At 32.6% G+C, this 21767-nt stretch overlaps 1 protein-coding gene across 1 annotated transcript; it reads left to right on the plus strand.

The window, feature by feature from the left end:
- Positions 1 to 3291: 3291 nt before the first annotated feature.
- LOC143563079 (calcium-dependent protein kinase 13-like) lies at positions 3292 to 7110 on the plus strand. Its single transcript, XM_077050706.1, has 7 exons — positions 3292 to 3935; positions 4544 to 4687; positions 4785 to 4937; positions 5089 to 5204; positions 5285 to 5452; positions 5524 to 5754; positions 6751 to 7110. Exons 1-7 carry the CDS (start codon positions 3326 to 3328, stop codon positions 6916 to 6918), a joined length of 1590 nt encoding a protein of 529 aa, XP_076906821.1. The 5' UTR covers positions 3292 to 3325; the 3' UTR covers positions 6919 to 7110.
- Positions 7111 to 21767: the final 14657 nt, after the last annotated feature.

Consider the following 21767-nt stretch of genomic DNA (forward strand, 5'->3'; position numbering starts at 1 on the left):
ATGTGTTTTGAACAATTTGTACGTCACACCCGGCGTATTCTGCTTTAGCCGGGGTGTTACAGACCACCACCACCACCACCATTCTCCGGCCACCATCGACGGTTATGTTGTTAATGGTTTGAAGCCGGTTATTTATAATAAACGAGATGTTATGGATGCTGACGGTGAAGAAGTCGTCGAGCTAGCTTCCGTTGGTTCAGATTGCCGAAAGTTACTGAGAATCGGTAGTTCCCATGCCAGTTATGATGACGAATGCGTTGAAACCACAGATTTGAATCCTAACGGTTATGATTATGATTTGAATCTCTGGTCGATTTCCGGTCAGGGGTGTCGACGGTCCGGTAGTTACTTTTTGATGTAGTTACACTCGTTTTAGGTATTGATACTTTTGGATACTGTAGATTTTGGATACTGTAGATAACATATAAACATAAAACCCTAATAATATGCTAATACACAATTTTCAAATTGGTTTATTTATATCAAAAGAAAAAAAGAAAAAAAATTTGGAGATAAGCTATGTGGTTATTACAAGCAAGTACTAAAAAATGATTAAATTAGATGTAAATTAACCTTCATCGATGACTGATGAATCCATGTTTGGAGAGAAAAGGTGCTAAAGGAAGTGATTCGTTAATGGTAAAGTGTGGATGAAATCTTTGTGTGTGTGTGCGCCGGGAATGAAGCACATGGAGGCAAAGCATAATTTTTCCCTAATCAAATTCATTTATTCCTGGTTGTAACTTAAAATCCTATTTGAGGCCCCAAAATAGATTCAACACCATCCTCTAGAAGAATATTAAGATTATATCTAAGAGAAGTAAAAAACCATTTTTTTTCACTCTATGTTTGCAAGTAAAGTAGATCAAAACACTCTCAACTTACACAAACACTGATATTCAAAAAAAAATTTGCCAAGTGTTTAATGGTTCATAAGTCTTCTTTATATGTTTACGGTTTTGAGTCTTGAGAAAGCTAAGGAAAACAAGAGATGGTTAAAGATCAAACCAAACATTATAGAGATCCAAGCATGCACGCCAATGACTTCCATGTTAAGTACAAACGATTATCGAAAATGAATGAACAACCAACCTTTGGCTTGGACAAGAGGAGAGATGGGACAAGATTCGTACGTGATTGATCAAAAGAATGTGTAAAACCTTCTAAAAGACATATTAATGTAAAAACATCATTTATTACAGGGGATTATTCTATAGAATAGTAACCAAGTTTTATAATTGTTTCAATCAATTCACTCATAAATATATTTTGTTTCAATCAGGTCAATAAAGTTTTCATTATGTTTCAATCTTAGATATTTTACCTGTATAATAGGTTATCAAGGTTTTTTTTTAAAAAAATAGTTTGAAATTGCAAAATATTTTTTAAAAATTTTAAAAAAATTAGTAAAAATTTGAAGAAAAAAGAAAGTAGTAAGAAATCACCCTTTTTTAAGTTACAACTTTTATTAGAAACCACCATTTTTTGAAAAAAAAATCAAAAAGATACTTAGGTGATATTAAAATATTTAATAGTAGAATTATTAATTGCTTCCATAAAAAAATAGGAACATATTAATTCTATTGTAATTTTTTTGCAATTTTTCAGATATATTTTTAAAATTTTTCAGATTTTTTTTACAATTTAAATATTATTTTACTCAATATTTACTAATTTTTTCAATTTTTTTTAAAATATTATGTAATGTCAACTATCTAAGAATAAAAGAAAACCTAGATAACCTACTATCCAAGTAAAATACCTAGAATTATAACACAAAGTATAATTTAGTGACCTGATTGAAATAAAATATTTTCTGAATGACCTGATTAGAATAATTTCAAAAATTTGTTACTATTTTATAGATGGTTGTAACTTGCTTAATTGTACCTGGCTTCTCCATCATAATGTCAAACACTAAACCAGCATAGTACAAATCTATCACTCACTTCTTTTGTGTACTAAGTCAAAAATATCCCCAACTCTAACAGTCTTTAATAGTAAAATTAACGACAGGGGGGAGTCTGAGCCCACCGAGAAACTACGAAGGTTCAATACGCGCAATTTCGGAATAGGACCTGCAAGGATCTCCCGACAATAAAGCACATTGGAGGGAAAGCATAAAATTTTCCTTTGATTAGATATTAATACAGAAAAAGACATGGCCCATATCTACGAAATGGCTTCACAGAGGTGGAGTTTGATTTAACAAGGGTATTAGTGTCTTTTCACATAAGCACCAACGTTGTGATTTGATAGTGGACCCAAAATGAAATAAAAGTGCCATCACAGGGCCCGTATCTACGAAATGGCTTCACAGAGTTACAACCTGCGTTTTATGTTCCACAACTGAGACCATATTTACTATTATTTCTAACTTAAAAGATATAAAAGTTTAACATGTTTTAAGCTTCCTTATTTCAAAATGACGTTAAAAGCCATTGTATGTTTATAAAAGATATATAAAAACACATATATCTCTTATATGCCTGATTTTTCCTTTTATCCATTTTAAATTTAAATTATAGTATTCTTTTTATAGCTTAATAGCGTTTATAAACGTTCGGTAATGTGTTTTTTACATTTGCCTAATTACGTCTGTATACGTTCGGTTAAGTGCGTCCTGTTAGGTTCGTTTATGTCCGCTCAATAAGGTCCATGTATTAAGACATTATTTTGATATAGTTATGGTTTGATTTGTTTTTTATTTTTATTTTTTTGTGTATTTCATGTGGTGTAATTCCGGAGTTGTGGGTGAACTTGTCTGAATTTATGATTATTATTCTTGAATTAATAAGTAATTATTATGTCCGTTTATCCTTTAGTGTCGTTTCTGTTTGTTTGTCCATTATGGCCGTTTATGTTCGTGTTCTCATTAATGTTCACTAGTGTCCGTCATTGTTCGTTTGTTCATTATTGTGTGTGTATTCGTTTGTTCATTAGTATTTGTTGTTCGTTTCTTCATTAGCGTCGGTTTACAATATTAGCGAACGGTCATGAACGAACATAAATAAACTCAATTTTTTAATGAAGAAACAAGGACACAAATTATCGTATAGTGTCTCGATTCGGTTCGTTTGTTGTCTTGCAATTACTTTTATACAAATATTTTATCTATCTATGATGACAAATTAAAACCCTCAAACGTACAAAATGCCAAAATACAAACAAACAAGACCGACCCCATGAGTGAAAACAGTCCCACTTGATCTCTCCATTTCATATGATAAGCTTTCTTTCAATCTAACCACTGTACGTCACCTGATCTACCTATCTAGGGTCTTCACTTTAAAACTCCAATTCACCTTCCGAATCCCCAAATTCCATGGGCAACTGCTGCAGATCTCCGGCCGCCGTTGCCAGAGAAGACGTCAAGTCATCCAACGGCCACGATCACACCAACCGCAACACAAAGAAAGCACCTGTTACTGTTCTAGTTGACAAATCAAAGGAAAACATTGAAGACAAGTACGCATTAGATAGAGAGCTTGGCCGTGGAGAGTTCGGTGTAACGTATTTGTGTATAGATCGGACTTCTCGGGAGCTGCTGGCGTGTAAATCCATATCCAAACGGAAGCTTCGGACCGCCGTGGATGTCGATGATGTGAGGAGGGAGGTTGAGATTATGAAACATTTGCCGGATAATGCCAGTATTGTCACGTTGAGGGAGGCCTGTGAGGACGAGAATGCTGTGCATTTGGTGATGGAGTTGTGTGAGGGTGGGGAGCTTTTTGATCGGATTGTGGCACGCGGGCATTATACGGAGCGGGCGGCTGCGGCCGTCACGAGGACGATTGTTGAGGTCGTGCAGCTGTGTCATAAGCATGGTGTCATCCATCGGGATTTGAAACCTGAGAATTTTTTGTTTGCGAATAAGAAGGAGAATTCGCCGCTTAAGGCTATTGATTTTGGCTTGTCTATCTTCTTTAAGCCAGGTGAGGTTTTGTATTAGGTTTATAATCTGTGGATTCAGGGTTTGGAGTAACTATAGTTAATGTAAAATTGTACCTAGTTGCATTATGGTAACAAATTTTAGTTTTAGGAAATTAAGTATTGCAGCTTACAAAAAAGGGATTCTTGAGTGCTGTTAAATATGCTAACTTAGATTTGATCCATCCATAAATAACCGGTTGTTGGGTGTTTTGCTAACTTGTGATTAAATGTTTCTCTTTAGGTTGACCTATGTTCAGCTTTAAGTCACCTGTAAGTTTTAGGATTATGAATGCATAAAAGCGGTAAACTAATTATATATTATTCTCTGTCATGTAAGTATTTTCGTTCATTACACATTTTGGATAGCAAACAATCTGTGTGTAAGAATTTAAGCTGAAAGCACAACCTACTCCATAGTTACAGATTTATAGTTTAGACAAAGATACCCGTGCCTAATAGACGCATCAAATGAAATCATTGTTAAAACATTATTTTGATTTACAAAGTTATGCATTTACCACGTAATAGTAATATAGTATTGGCTAATGATTACATGAATACAGATCTATTGCTTGTATGGATTTTTTAATAATGAACTTGTTCAATATAGGTGAGAAGTTTTCAGAAATCGTTGGAAGCCCATATTACATGGCTCCAGAGGTGCTTAAGCGTAATTATGGACCTGAGATTGATATATGGAGTGCAGGAGTAATTCTTTATATTCTGTTATGTGGTGTTCCTCCATTTTGGGCAGGTTATTTATGTTTATTAACTGTTAGCGTTTTATGTATACGGAGTTATTGAAGTACAGGATAAAATTCTATATGCTTATTTTGGATTTTGCTATTCAGAATCAGAGCAAGGGGTCGCACAAGCCATTCTTCGTGGGATAATAGATTTCAAGCGTGAACCGTGGCCTGGTGTTTCTGAAGGTGCCAAGAGTCTTGTTCGTCAAATGTTGGAGCCTGATCCAAAGCTTCGGCTCACGGCTAAACAAGTGCTTGGTATGTTTATGGTTAAACTGTAATCAAGAGCTTGTTTCATGAAATGGAAACTTTAATGCATGTTGATGGAATAATAAGAACTTTATTCTTCAATTTGAAGACTTGATTCTACATTAACATTTGTATAACTTATGATTCTTTGTGCCTACAGAACATCCGTGGATCCTAAATGCTAAAAAGGCTCCAAATGTTCCCCTTGGTGATGTTGTCAAATCGAGGCTAAAACAGTTCTCGTTGATGAACCGATTCAAGAGAAAAGCTCTTAGGGTTTGTTACTTTATTTTCTTTATTTATTTACATAACAAAATGCAGTTTATTAACCTTTGTGATTATTTTTCTTTGTCAAGGTTATTGCTGATTTCTTATCCAATGAGGAAGTTGAAGACATCAAAGAAATGTTCAAAAAGATTGACACCGATGATGATGGCACAGTTACAGTTGAAGAGTTGAAAACCGGATTACAAAAGTTAAATGCACAGCTTGCAGAATCTGAAATACAGTCTTTTATTGAAGCTGTAAGTTTAACCGACCTGTTTCATATGTAAGATTGTCAATGCAGTATTTGAATATTATTTGTTGGTTACAGGTGGATACAAATGGAAAAGGCACTCTAGATTATGGTGAATTTGTTGCTATTTCACTTCACCTGAGGAAAATAGCGAATGATGAGCATCTACACAAGGCTTTTTCATACTTTGATAAAGATGGTGACGGTTACATCGAGTCTGATGAGCTTCGTGATACGCTAATGGAAGATTGTGATGATATTTCTGCAGATATTGCAAATGACATCTTCCAAGAAGTCGATACAGATAAGGTGAAGATGCGTAACTTATGATCAGATTCAATACTTAACTTATCATCTATGTTTATAGAAAAAGGGTAGATAATCAGTTAATGGGTCAGCCTGGGCCAGTCTGACCCGTTTTATTTTGGGGCTCATTTGGAACAAAATGGGCCCAAATTCAATACCGATAAGGTGATGCCTAATGTCTTAGGTTAGAATCATATTGAATAACTAAGTTATTTTCATAATACGTAGAAAAAGGGTAAATCCGTGTTAGCAGGTCCGCGTGACCCAACATGACCCAACTTGACCCTGTTTATTTTAGCTCATTTCGTCCCATTTGGATATTAAAAAAGGTCCAAATCCGATACAGATAAGGTGATGCCTAACTTAAGTTGTAAGTATACAATACTTGATCTTTTTCAAAGCTCAAAGAAAAAGCACAGTTAGTGGGCCAGTCTGACCAAATATATATTAGCCCATCTTGGCCCATTTGGGCAGCCAAAAAGGTTCAAATTCAATGCAGATAAAGTCTTGTTTAAAAAAGCGTTAGGCGAGGCAAGGCATTTTGGTTCAAAAAGCCGAAGCATGAAGCGCTAGGCGTGAAGCGAGAGCTTCACGTATGTGAGGCGCTCAATTAAAAAAATACTAAAAATTAATTATACATGACATATTTTACTTGCTAATCAATCATAAAAATAAAATATATTTGTAAAACCGAATATGAATACTTAATGCATAGTTTAAACATTATAAAACATACTTAAAAGTTGCAAAACACTTACATTCTTAGAAGACAAGCCAATTAAAAATAAAAATTCCATTCCTTATAAAACATTATAAAACATACTTATTTTTTTTTGAAAGTTTATAGAAATAGTGAAAAAAGTGTTAACAGATCAGCTGAACCTAATCTGACACGGGTAATTTTAGCACATTTTGACTTGTTTTGATAACAAAAACGGTCCACACACACACAGTTTTGTCCAAGCGGACCAAATTATAACCATATCCAAAATAATACAGGATGGGAAAATCAGCTACGAGGAGTTTGCTGCCATGATGAAAACAGGAACCGATTGGAGAAAAGCTTCGCGGCATTATTCAAGAGGAAGATTCAACAGTCTCAGTGTGAAGCTGATGAAAGACGGTTCTCTAAACCTTGGAAGCACTGTGACAGAGTCAATTAGTTGACATTACAAGGATTTATAAGAGGTGAGTTCTTCTTTTTCTATGTTACCTCTCCCAATATGTTGTAAATGTGACAGAACCCTTATGTGTCGTATGGTTCTTGCGCCTTTTTGTTTTTACCATTTTAATTGTTTTAGAGAACTTGTATTGGTTTATTGTATGAAATATGGTAGTGTTTTTACCTTTTAGTGCATTTTTCAGAAAAATACAACTTTATCTTGTAGTGTAGTTGACTTGTCATTCAAATATGTTTTGTAAAAAAGTTACAAACTTGTGATATGTTCAGTTTGTGGGAAAGTATGTTAAAGTTTTATGTTAAATTGAAGGCCTTTAACAAGCAACTAGGAAATTGTTTGTGGTAGGGTAATGGGTAAAAAAAGGTAACCTTTTAGTTTGCTCAAAACCGGCCGTGTATTTTGAATCCTAACACACCGTCTTACCATAATGTCGCCACCCTTTTAGAAAATTAAGGTGGATTTTGTTTGCAGAATTCAACATTTCAACAGAATTGGAATTTGAATTTTGTTTCTCAATGTGTTAGGTTTGAAGAAATGTGAATTACATTTTAACTGCGTGTGCTTGACAAATGAACTGAATTTGAAATTAATTCACTTGAAGATTCAACATCCTTTCTAAATTGTGAAGGAATTCGGTTAAAGGAATTGGTATCTCCGACCACCCGCGCGTTGCCATATTTGCCACACCTGTCGCCTCTCCATCCCACTTACTCCCCTCCACCTCCACCTCCACCACCACCACCACCGTCATCACCCTGCCCTTGCCCGCTCCCCGACCGCCATCGCCAAAGCCCTTTGCCGTACACGACTACCATTGCCCACACACCACCACTGCCAACCTCTGTAAGTAGTTGTGATAATAAATTCCATTCCCTTTATAATTGTTTCACTCAAATGCATTAGATGCTCAAAGTATCTTAATAAATACCAATTTTTAAATTTTGAATTTTTTTTGGCAAAGTTTTAATTCAAAATTATTTTCAGTTCATTTAAAAACTTTACACGAACTAAAAGCACCCTAAGATTTATGGCATGTTATAAGTGTTTGATTTATGGAAACAAGCGTACGAACCCTGTATTATATGGTTGTATGAATTTTGATGTTTAAGATAAAACGATGGTGGAGCGGTGGAAAAGTGTTCACGCTACCTATTAAAGTGGCATCTCTTATCTCCACTTTCTTTTAACTTTACGAAGTTCCATGAATCTTAGGGGGTGTTTGGGATTGCTTCTTTAAAATGTTTTTTGCTTTTTAGAGATGCATCCCTCTAAAACATTTAAAAGCCCCAATTTGATGCTTAAACAGCAAAGCCTCGATTAAAGATTTGGATTTGTAATATTCAAAATGTTGTGAATAAATTACTTATTGATACTTAGTTTGGGGAATAGATTTGGTAATGCTACTTACATATTGAGTTTACTACTTTGTGGACTGTATTATGTTGAAAAAGTTGATCACGTGATGGAAAATATATACTAATTATACAAAATTCATATGATAGTAATTAATATTTACTAAAATGAATAATATTATACGAGCTACTTATATTCAATATGTGTAATGTTATCGGTAATAAATGATGTTTTTACATTAATATGTATTTTAGAAGGTTTAACAAATTCTTTTTATCAGTCACATACGAATCTTGTCTCCTCTCTCCTCTTGTTCAAGCCAAAGGTTGATTGTTCATTCATTTTCGAGCTTTTAATCGTCTCTTGGTTTCCTTAGCTCTCTCAATACTCAAAAGTCAAAAACCGTAAACATATAAAGAAGAATTATGGACCATTAAGCATTTAGCAAAAATGTTCTTGAATAGAAGTTTTTGTTTAAGTTGAAAGTCTTTTGATCTACTTTACTTGCAAACATTGAGTGATGAAAAAAAAAGTTTTTTTTTTGTTTACTTCACTTAAATAATCTAGGAATTCTTGTAGAGTATGGTGTTGAATCTATTTTGGGGTCTCAAATAGGATTTCAATGTTGACCCCTGAATGGTGATAAACATGTTTTAATAAAACTTTGTGTTATAATTTCAGGTAAGAAATCTGACGAAACACGAAAACCTCCTAGGCCTAATGACTTAGTCCTTGGTGAAGATTAAGTATCTCCTACGAGAGGTTTAGGTATTATCCGGTGCGAGCAAGCAGAACCACCTGTAAAACAGACACGGTGAGCTCGTTACGATAAGGAGATTTGGGGGGGGGGGGGGGGGGCTTCTCGTAACCACCATCCGACGTGAGAATCAATATGTGTGTACGAATATAAGTGAACAATACACTCCGCGGGATGCTAGAGAGTATTCTTGTATTCGAGTTGTAATCCTTTACCGTTTGGAGGTAGTGAGGTATTTATAGCCGAACGAGGGGAGATAGAAGGTATGAGCACCTGCCATGTCGGGAATTCCACCAATAAGGATGCTTGTACGTGCGTTAGGGGAGTTGGTGAGCGGTATGGCCCACCAACATTGACGTTTTGTACCATACTTGTGGATATCTTTGGCACACTCTTTCCCTTGGTGCCATGGAATGTTTAGCACTTGACGACGTATTATCCAACGCCATGATGTGTATCTGGCGCTTGGATGTTCAGCCGGCCGCATGCATGTAATTGACCAATCAGGTGGGTTTGGGACCCTATCTGTAAATTTATATCCTACATTAATAAGGAAAACATGTAAATTCAAACAATTTAAAATAAAAGTATTTTATACCAGTTGATGAGACAAAGGGTGGTGCTAAAGAAGATCTCTCTAACCACAACCTGAGTGTCACACCCCAACCTACGACGGAAATGCCGGGACGTGAACTGATTGTTACAGTTCTCAAGGCACTATCATGCAATATTAAAGGTGGCAATATCTATTAGATTTAATTAAATTATCATTTACATCAAAATTAACCAAAGTACATAAATTAAATTTAATCAAATATTCTAATTCTTGTATCTTCTTCTCTAGCATGCAACCTAAGTTTTCTTCAAATACAAGCTTGAGAATCACATCACACGATAACTTGCATTTGAGTTAAAAATACAATAGGTTTTGTCAACACAATGTTGAGTGAGTATAACACCGGATTTGAGACACTATATAATAATAAGTAAAAGTGTAAACTGTTCCTGTGAGATATACAGATAAGCCATAGCACATAACAATCAAACAACTATTAAGAAAGCAAACCATAAAGAAAGGGTTCAACCAATCCATATAAATGGACATTGGCTACCAAGCAAGGACTAAACCGCACCATAAAAATGGACATCGGTTGCCGAAGTAAGCAATGCACAAATAAGCTAGTAAGCAAATAGCAAGTTAGGCAAACTGATAAACATATAAGGATAAACAGTTGCGGTTGAGTAATATATAATATAAAAATATCTATGAACGCATATGTCCCAAAAACGGTTAAAATAAGTAAAAGTGGGGAGTGAAATACTTGTCACACCCCAACCTACGGCGGAAATGCCGGGACGCACTGATTGCTCACAGTTTTTCAAAGGTAACTATCATTCAACATTATTTAATGACAAAATCTATTTAATTCGATTTAATAATTCAAATAATCCAATTACAAAGTACAACTTATTAAACAAACAACAATTACAAATTAAATTCATGATTGTATCGTTCCTAACTTAAATTCTTCACTAAGTCTTCACCAACATGCATTAAATTTCTACGATAACCTGCATATGCGTTTAAAATAGAATTTTGTCAACAACACATGTTGAGTGACCAACACACCAGTTTAGTTGTACATATAATATATATAACAAGATACGTAGCTGCAACAAGTCATATGAGAATAACAAATTAACCAAATGAGCAAGTATAACTGAGATGTCGAGAAGCACAAGGCTATAACGACTGACGTATGATCATACTAGACTGAGATTATGTTGGACCTCTCCGAATGCGGAAGCATACAAAGCAAATAAGCACATAAACAAGTAAAGTATAAATTGTTAACACATAAGACAATAGTTGCAGTTTTGAGTATAAGTATATATGAGAAATATAAGTTTTACGCATATGTCCCCAAAACGTGAGAAAACGAGTAAAAAGAGGGGAATGTGGTACTCACCTGATCGGATAAACTGTTTATAAATGAGGATGATGAGAAAAGTAAACCCTTCGGAATATACCGTCAAGGATTCCTAGTTAACTAATATTAATAAGAATTAATTATAAATGATATAACATACTTTATTGAATTAAGATTCCGATGTGATTTGAGTTATGTTGCGATTAGAATGGTTATTGATTGATCGATTGAGCTCTACGGTTATTGTTATCATCATTATTATTAGTTTAAATAAATAAATATGAGTTGAAATGATTATATTATTATTTAAATAATATTTAGTTAACTATAACGCAATTATAGATGTGTACGTACATAAATATAACTCGTAATATATTAAATAATTTAAGACAAACGTTAAAGTATATATAGTTATTGTACAATATATATCTTGGACTATTTAACGAAACTCTAGTTTTATAAATAAAATTAATACGTTTAAAATACAATTGTTACAATCTTTAAAGGATGGTTTATATATATACACATAAAAGTAAAATTTTAAAGATGTTCGACGACAAGGAAACTCCAAAAATGGTGTCGGATTTAAATAAAATAACGATGGTTTATTACTATTAAAATATAATGGTAATACATACATAGATATATATATATATAAATATATATATATATATATATATATAAATATATATATGTATATGTATATATATAGATAACGAAAATTTATAATGAGGTTTATGTAGAATAAAACATGACTTAGTGATGTCGGTTTGATAAAAACATCAGTTATTTTATATTTAATATTAGTTATAAATAATTATATAAACCTTTATCTCAAAAAAAAAAAAAAAAACCAAGCTACAACGTCCAGGGGGCTCGAACCCGCGCCCCTGGACGGCTCAGTGAGTTAAACACACATAAACCAGCCGTTGGGACTGGTGTGTCCAGATGGTTAAAGTTTGAGAACAAATTAACATATCCAGAAACCCCAAAAAGCCCCAACTCAAATTAAGAACCCTAGATCTTCAATTGGTTAATCTCGTAATCGATAAACTAATTTATGTTAGGGTTAAGATTATATGGATCAAGACGATTACAAACACATATTCAATTACCTATTTAACTGACGATCTGATGAGTTATTGTTTACGACGGCTGACGGCTGGATACGAGCTCGAACACCAACTGGTATGCTAACATAGTCAAATTAAATATGGGGATCGGTTGGCGACGGGAATATGCTGCTGAAGATGAGTTTAATTGTAATATTATGTTTATTAACATGTGTAATGATGATCTCGCGATGTCGGCCAAACCAAATAAGAATTTCGTATCATAATTGATTGATTTAACTTAATTACTAATGTCGGTAGGCCGAGTATGGCATGGTTTAACGAATCCAATGATTAATTTCCAAATTAGACGCAAAGATTGAGGTCCAAGCTAACATATTGGGTAAACGGGTTCATTATACAGGTCATGGGTTTGGATCGCGTAGTGGGTAAACGGGTTATAGGTTAGGATATATCAAATTTGCACTCTAGTCCCTAAAGTATGAAGAGGGAAACATATTTCGGTAAAAGTTTAGTTTAGGGTTAAAGTTGTACATATTCTGAAGTAATTTTACTATAAAATAAATAAACAATTATAATAAATTATTATTAACTCGGTAAACGCGATGTATTGTTGAATAAATCCCCGAATATGAAAACGGATCGGGTAATGGTTAATAAATAGTAATTTGAAAACCCGAGTTGTTACAGTCTCCCCTACTTTAGGGAATTTCGTCCCGGAATTAAAGAATACTATAACACCATTACATTTTTAGAAATGTTTTAAATACAACTTTTAAAATTTATCATAACACAGAACTTTGAATACTTGAAACAACGCTTCAAATGAAAATCCGATAAGGCACTTATATATAGGATGTATCAGCGGCGTATCCACCATGTCCTTATCATCTCTACATTTGTACCATTAGTTCCACTACTTACGATTCTATATAATGACACACAATTATCCGGATAATGATTTCCATTCGAGGACTTTGGTAATTACGTGTCGACCCGTAATTACTTAGATCGTCGGATGGTCCACATAACTCGTCTCATCGTGTGGGTTACAAAGGATTTGAAAAAAACATGATTTTAGAGAAAACAAGGATCTTAATACGTTTTGATTAAAAATTGAAGATAGTCGTTGGGTAAGATATCGGTAAAAATGAATAATTTTTTTTGATTTGTTTTAATATTAATATTAAAATTAAACATCATTTTTTTTAAATGATAGTATTGAGAACAATTGTCTTTGAAAAGATAGATTTTATTGTATGAGCATCATTACTCACGATAAATGAATTATTATAGTTGTTTAAATTCAAAATCAAATAAAGAGTTGTTATTATGCACGATCGAGAAGAGTAATATATATATATATATATATATATATATATATATATATATATACAAACACACACATATATTTTAGATAAAAACGACAAAAACATTTTCTTTGATAGATTTAGTTATGATTGATTTGATTTATCTGATTTAAGATAACTTGATTAATTAACTCTATAAAAAAATTGAATAATTTAAGTTGCTTAATTGAAATATTTTGATTATGTTGCAAGGTAGGGTTTAAAAGAAGTTTGGAAATTTTGAGCTTGATGAACATGATTGAATCGAGATCACACACGGCGTAGGTGATTGGGATTTCCAAAAATATAGCAATTACAGGTAGCATGGTATAAAATTTGAGAAAACGTTGTAGCATGAGTTTTAGAATTAGATGGCATAGACCGTTGTGGAACGTCTTGTAGTATGTGGCAAGTGATTACATTGGGTACAAATCAATATGAGTATTAAATGGAATAGTGATAGTGTAAAGTGAAGCATAAATAGTGAATTTTGACGTAAAGTTTCTTGTTTGAGACGCTATGATTTTGTTGAGTTTGATTGTTAATTGGATTAACAGTATGTAGTGGATGTTTAGACTTTCGTTTGTTATTGTCGTGGTTATGAGAATTAGTAGGGGTAAATGAACTAAGATTATTAGCGAAGAAGTTAATGAACAAAATTGAATTGATTGTATTTATGTTTTGGAAATTGAGTTGATATTTTAAATATCGTAGGAGCTATCTCCTTGACTAAACATGTGGTCATGAGATGGTTATAGAAAATAAATGATTGGTGTTATTTGATGTTGAGAAAACATTATATGATTAGTAAAGATGTGATTTAATGAGAAGATTGGATAGTTAAGTAGATTTCATATGAGTTATTGTGTAAAACGAAACTTAAATATGTTATGCTGATGTTTATTCATAACTTAAGGATAAGTCAGAATTTAAATTGAAAATCAATGAGTTAATTTAATGAGTGAATGAGTTTTATCAAAGTTTGATATGTTTTAACAAATTAAAATTTGAGGTTGAATACTTGAAATATGCTTAATAAGTTGTATATATGATACCATGAGTATAAGAAAGCCATTTGATTCTTTAATTGTGCGATAATATTATTTAAATTACTGGATATTTTGATAATAACGTGATAAGATGAATAGGTGAAAACAAGTAGAATGTAAATTGTTTTGATTGACTCGTGATAACCGAATCTAGATAAGCGAAGAATTTGTATGCGATCAGGAGAATAAAAATGTTTTGAGTGTATAAAGAGATCGAATCAATAGATCTTGATTCAAAAGTGATTTGGTAAGTAATTGAATAATTTAATAATAGAATAATATAATAATAAAATCAAATCATAAATCGTTTCGTATAAAATCAAACAAATAATGAATGTTATTCGATGTGTTGGATTTCCCACGAGCTTTCCATGGCATTTTGTTTCCCCAACTTATTAGCATACCAAAACCAAAACAAATGTGTTAGTCGGCCTCCCATGAGAATTACATGGCAATTTGAATGGTCCAACTTAATTAACGAATCAACGAACCAATTGAGTTTGTCGGCCCATGAGCATTACATGGTGATTTGACCGACCAAACTAAATAATGAATAAACGAATTCAAGCTAAGTAGTTGAAACATCTCGTGTATCACCACGGATGATAATGTTCCAACAAAATATCACAAATATAACAAATTGTGCAAATGTACAGTTGGCGTGTCCATGGCGTCCCATGGGTTTTACACCCGACTAGACATTTTAAAAACAATAAAACACAATAAAGGGTGTAACTGTTTGGCCGATTACGTTAAACGATTAAAGTGTCGGTCGCATGACAATTTCCAATATGGCGGGAAATCTTGTCACACTCCCCAGTTTTAAGTGAGAACGAGCAAAAAAAAAAACAAAGCTAGGAAATTCGCAAGGAATTTCCGACAATAAAAGGCAATCTAATAAAATTTAATATAAATATTTTAAGATTGAGGCATAGCCTCGAAGTTATAAAAATATTTTGAGAATGAGACATAGTCTCGGACTAATAAAATATTTTGAGAGTGAAGAATAGCTTCGGAGTTGTGTGTGTGTGCATGACAAATAAAATAAACAATTAATTAAACAGTGAAATAAGTACCTAATCTAGCAAGGCAAATACGTAAGCTATAAACAATCAAATAGAACACATCAGGTAAACAAATAAGCACGTATGGGGCTCCTAAGCATGTTACTAAGGCAACACTAACGACCTATCTTAAACCTTCGGCTCTGATACCAATCTGTCACACCCCAACCTACGGCGGAAATGCCGGGGCGGACTGATTGCTCACAGCTTTTCAAAGGTTACTATCATGCAACATTATTTAAATGACAAAATCTATTTAATTCGATTTAATAATTCAAATAATCCAATTACAAAGTACAACTTATTAAACAAACAACAATTACAAATTAAATTCTTGATTGTATCACTTCTAACTTAAATTCTTCACTAAGTTTTCACCAACCTGCATTAAATTTCTACATTAACCTGCATATGCGTTTAAAATATAATTTTGTAACCAACACATTTTGAGTGAGCAACATACCAGTTTAGTTGTAAATATAATATATTTGCTCACTCACATTTTGAGTGAGCAACATACCAGTTTAGTTGTTAACACATAAGACAATAGTTGCAGTTTCGAGTATAAGTATATATGGGAAATATAAGTTTTACGCATATGTCCCAAAAACGTGAGAAAACGAGTAAAAAGAGGGGAATGTGGTACTCACCTGATCGGATGAACTGTTTATAAATGATGATGATGAGAAAAGTAAACCATTCGGGATATACCATCAATGATTCCTAGTTAAATAATATTAATAAGAATTAATTATAAATGATATAATATACTTTATTGAATTAAGATTCCGATGTGCTTTGAGTTATGTTGCGATTAGAATGGTTATTGATTGATCGATTAAGCTCTACGGTTATTGTTATCATCATTATTATTAGTTTAAATAAATAAATATGAGTTGAAATGATTATATTATTATTTAAATAATATTTAGTTAACTATAACGCAATTATAGATGTGTACATACATAAATATAACTCGTAATATATTAAATAATTTAAGACAAACGATAAAGTATATATAGTTATTGTACAATATATATCTTGGACTATTTAACGAAACTCTAGTTTTATAAATAAAATTAATACGTTTAAAAATACAATTGTTACAATCTTTAAAGGATGGTTTATATATATATATATATATATATACATACATATATAAAAGCAAAATTTTAAAGATGTTCGACGACAAGGAAACTCCAAAAACGGTGTCGTATTTAAATAAAATAACGTTGGTTTATTACTATTAAAATATAATGATAATACATACATACATATATACATACATATATATATGCATATGTATATATATATATATATATTTATTTATATAAACGAAAACTTATAATGAGGTTTATGTAGAATAAAACGTGACTTAGTGATGTCGGTTTGATAAAAACATCAGTTATTTTATATTTAATATTAGTTATAAATAATTATATAAACCTTAATCTCAAAAAAAAAAAAAAAACCAAGCTACAACGTCCTGGGGAGCTCGAACCCGCGCCCCTGGACGACTCAATGAGTTAAACACACACAAACCAGCCGCTGGGACTGGTGTGTCCAGATGGTTACAGGAACAAATTAACATATCTTGAAACCCCACAAAGCCCCAACTCAAATTAAGAACCCTAGATCTTCAATTGGTTAATCTCGTAATCGATAAACTAATTACTGTTAGGGTTGAGATTATATGGATCAAGACGATTACAAAAACATATTCAATTACCTATTAAACTGACGATCTGATGACTTATTGTTTACGACGGCTGACGGCTGGATACGAGCTCGAACACCAACTGGTATGCTAACATAATCAAATTAAATATGGGGGATCGGTTGGCGACGGGAATATGTTGCTGAAGATGAGTTTAATTGTAATATTATGTTTTTTATCATGTGTAATGATGATCTCGCGATGTCGGCCAAACCACATAAGAATTTCGTATCATAATTGATTAATTTAACTTAATTACTAATGTCGGTAGGCCGAGTATGGCATGTTTTAACGAATCCAATGATTAATTTCCAAATTAGACGCGAAGATTGAGGTCCAAGCTAACATATTGGGTAAACGGGTTCATTATACCGGTCATGGGTTTGGATCGGGTAGTGGGTAAACGGGTTACTGGTTAGGATATATCAAATTTTCACTCTAGTCCCTAAACTATGAAGAGGGAAACAGATTTCGGTAAAAGTTTAGTTTAGGTTTAAAGTTGTACAAATTCTAAAGTTATTTTTCTATAAAATAAATAAACCATTATAATAAATTATTATTAACTCGGTAAACGCGATGTATTGTTGATTGAATCCTCGAATATGAAAACGGGTCGGGTAACGGTCAATAAATAGTAATTTGAAAACCCGAGTTGTTACAATACTCACCTTAGATGAAAGGCAAACGAGTATAATTAAAGATAAACGAGTAAACGGATAAGCGAGTCGTCCAATATGCGTCAAACGATATAACTTATCAGAACCTGAAACTTTATGATATGAAACTATAAATAAAAACGAACTTAATGCCACTGGAATCAATCCAAACGGATGAGTAGAACTCTAGTTATGTCGAATTAAACGTTTAAGCGAGCTAGTACTGACCAGAATCCGAACAGCGAGTCGGAAGTCGGGTTTAGGTTAGTAGCTTTAAAATTTCGGTATGAGAATAAAAGTCTTCTGGACCGAACATTGAATCCGATCAGAAGTATGAGAAAACGTTAAGTCAAACTAGTTAACTATTTTGTTATTTAACGAGTTTTAAACGATTTGACCAGTCAACACCCTTCAACCACCAAAATTGATTGAATGTTATTGACAAGGGAATATATATGAATTCTTTCAAAGTTTAAAACTTACCTGGAAAGTGAAAGAATCAACAGAAACGATGAGTCAAAGGTCCATACGTATGCAAAGTCAACCGGTTATTAACGTATCTTCAACCAATAAGCAAAAACCGAAGAGTTTGAGGAGGGTCAGAGGAGGGTGACGGCTGAGAGTAGTGTTTTAGGGTTTAGGGATGATTTGTGGTAGATAAATAATGATATGTTTATATATGATACACTAAATCGATCTAAATATGGCAACTTACTTGTTTAAGAACCGAATGGGTCTTTAATGATTAAATCAATGTTATAAGCTGTAAATTTCGTTCTTGATCAAGGGTTTATGTACATGGACATGTATTTTAGTTGTATTAGTTTTCTTGGAACTTAATTCACCCGATTTATGCCTAAAATAAATGATTTGCATGCTAAAAACGAATTAGGAAACAAAATGATTAATTAATAACAAAATCGAACCAATTAATAATAAAAATTCATTTTTAATATTTAAGGTAAGAAAATGGACATGTTATAATATTATATAACTTATCTTGGGGCATAAGTTTCGAGATTTGGGTAAAAAATAGTCCTTGTACTTTTATAAATGCGATTTTTAGCCGTTTTAACTGATTTTAAGGGTTTTTAAGAACTATTTGGCATAAATGAAAATTAAGGTAAGAAAATGGACATGTTATAATATTATATAAATTATCTTGGGGCATAAGTTTCGAGATTTGGGTCAAAAATGGTCCCTGTACTTTTATAAATACGATTTTTATCCGTTTTAACTGATTTTAAGGGTTTTTTAAGAACTATTTAGCATAAATGAAAATTATGAAATTATAAAATAATTTAAACCAAGTTAAATACCAATAAATACAAGTTTTAAATAGTTCGAAAGATCCGAATTCTGTTCCCGAATCGGTTTAAACTTAAACGAATACAAATACGAAAAATCCGAGATGTTACACCGATCTTCACGACACGATTTAACATTTTAAACATTTTTCGCATTTAAGGGATATTTAAGATTTAGTGGGCCTAAAAACCTATTCTTTTTCTAAGGCATAAGGTCACAGTTAATCGGCATATGCAACTAATTAAATAACGATTGGTTTATTACAAACAATCCATAAATTTATTTATTTCATTTCGTAAGACTCGTTGGTTCAAACAACAAAGGCTTTTTTGTACGAGAAGAGATCTGAAATATTAGATGATCAACGATCCAAATTAACAATGTTATACTTATAACTAGTAATTTACCCGCGCAACTTCTGGGCGTTGAGGCGGTAAATCCGCGAGAATTCGGTCAGTTTCGGTTACGCTCATTACACTACCAGAACAAAATTCTTGAAGAGGGAAACAGATTTCGGTAAAAGTTTAGTTTAGGGTTAAAGTTGTACATATTCTGAAGTTAGTTTTCTATAAAATAAATAAACAATTATAATAAATTATTATTAACTTGTTAAACGCGATGTATTTTTGAATAAATCCCCGAATATGAAAACGGGTCGGGTAACGGTTAATAAATAGGAATTTGAAAACCCGAGTTGTTACATTCTCCCATTCTTTAGGGAATTTCGTCCCGAAATTAAAGAATACTATAACACCATTACATTTTTGGGAATGTTTTAAATACAACTTTTAAAATTTATCATAACACAGAACTTTGAATAGTTAGAACAATGCTTCAAATGATAATATGATAAGGCACTTATATATAGATGTACCAGCGGCGTATCCACCATGTCCTTATCATCTCTACATTTGTACCATTAGTTCCACTACTTAAGATCTATATTATGACACACAATTATCCGGATTATGATTTCCATGCGAGGACTTTGGTAATTACGTGTCGACCCGTAATTACTTAGATCGTCGGATGGTCCACATAACTCGTCTCATCGTGTGGTTACAAAGGATTTGAAAATACATGATTTTTAGAGAAAACAAGGATCTTAATTCGTTTTGATTAAAAATTGAAGATAGTCGTTGGGTAAGGTATCGGTAAAAGTGAATAAATTATTTTTTATTTGTTTTAATATTAATATTAAAATTAAACATCATTTTTTTTGAAATGATAGTATTGCGAACAGTTGTCTTTGAAAAGATAGATTTTATTGTATGAGCATCATCACTCACGATAAATGAATTATTATAGTTGTTTAAATTCAAAATCAATTAAAGAGTTGTTATTATGCACGATCGAGAAAAGTAATATATATATATATATATATATATAAATACACACACTAAATAATAAATAAACGAACTCAAGCTAAGTAGTTGAAACATCTCGTGTATCACCACGGATGATAATGTTCCAACAAAATATCACAAATATAACAAATTGTGCAAATGTACAGTTGGCGTGTCCATGGCGTCCCATGGGTTTTACACCCGACTAGACATTTTAAAAACAATAAAACACAATAAAGGGTGTAACTGTTTGGCCGATTACGTTAAACGATTAAAGTGTCGGTCGCATGACAATTTCCAATATGGCGGGAAATCTTGTCACACTCCCCAGTTTTAAGTGAGAACGAGCAAAAAAAAAAAACAAAGCTAGGAAATTCGCAAGGAATTTCCGACAATAAAAGGCAATCTAATAAAATTTAATATAAATATTTTAAGATTGAGGCATAGCCTCGAAGTTATAAAAATATTTTGAGAATGAGACATAGTCTCGGACTAATAAAATATTTTGAGAGTGAAGAATAGCTTCGGAGTTGTGTGTGTGTGCATGACAAATAAAATAAACAATTAATTAAACAGTGAAATAAGTACCTAATCTAGCAAGGCAAATACGTAAGCTATAAACAATCAAATAGAACACATCAGGTAAACAAATAAGCACGTATGGGGCTCCTAAGCATGTTACTAAGGCAACACTAACGACCTATCTTAAACCTTCGGCTCTGATACCAATCTGTCACACCCCAACCTACGGCGGAAATGCCGGGGCGGACTGATTGCTCACAGCTTTTCAAAGGTTACTATCATGCAACATTATTTAAATGACAAAATCTATTTAATTCGATTTAATAATTCAAATAATCCAATTACAAAGTACAACTTATTAAACAAACAATAATTACAAATTAAATTCTTGATTGTATTATTTCTAACTTAAATTCTTCACTAAGTCTTCACCAACATGCATTAAATTTCTACGATAACCTGCATATGCGTTTAAAATAGAATTTTGTCAACAACACATGTTGAGTGACCAACACACCAGTTTAGTTGTACATATAATATATATAACAAGATACGTAGCTGCAACAAGTCATATGAGAATAACAAATTAACCAAATGAGCAAGTATAACTGAGATGTCGAGAAGCACAAGGCTATAACGACTGACGTATGATCATACTAGACTGAGATTATGTTGGACCTCTCCGAATGCGGAAGCATACAAAGCAAATA

The sequence above is a fragment of the Bidens hawaiensis genome, unplaced genomic scaffold (genome assembly GCF_021521415.1).
Source record: "Bidens hawaiensis isolate Kalapana, Puna unplaced genomic scaffold, B.hawaiensis_p1.1 tig00021248_1, whole genome shotgun sequence".
Taxonomy (NCBI): Eukaryota; Viridiplantae; Streptophyta; class Magnoliopsida; order Asterales; family Asteraceae; genus Bidens; species Bidens hawaiensis.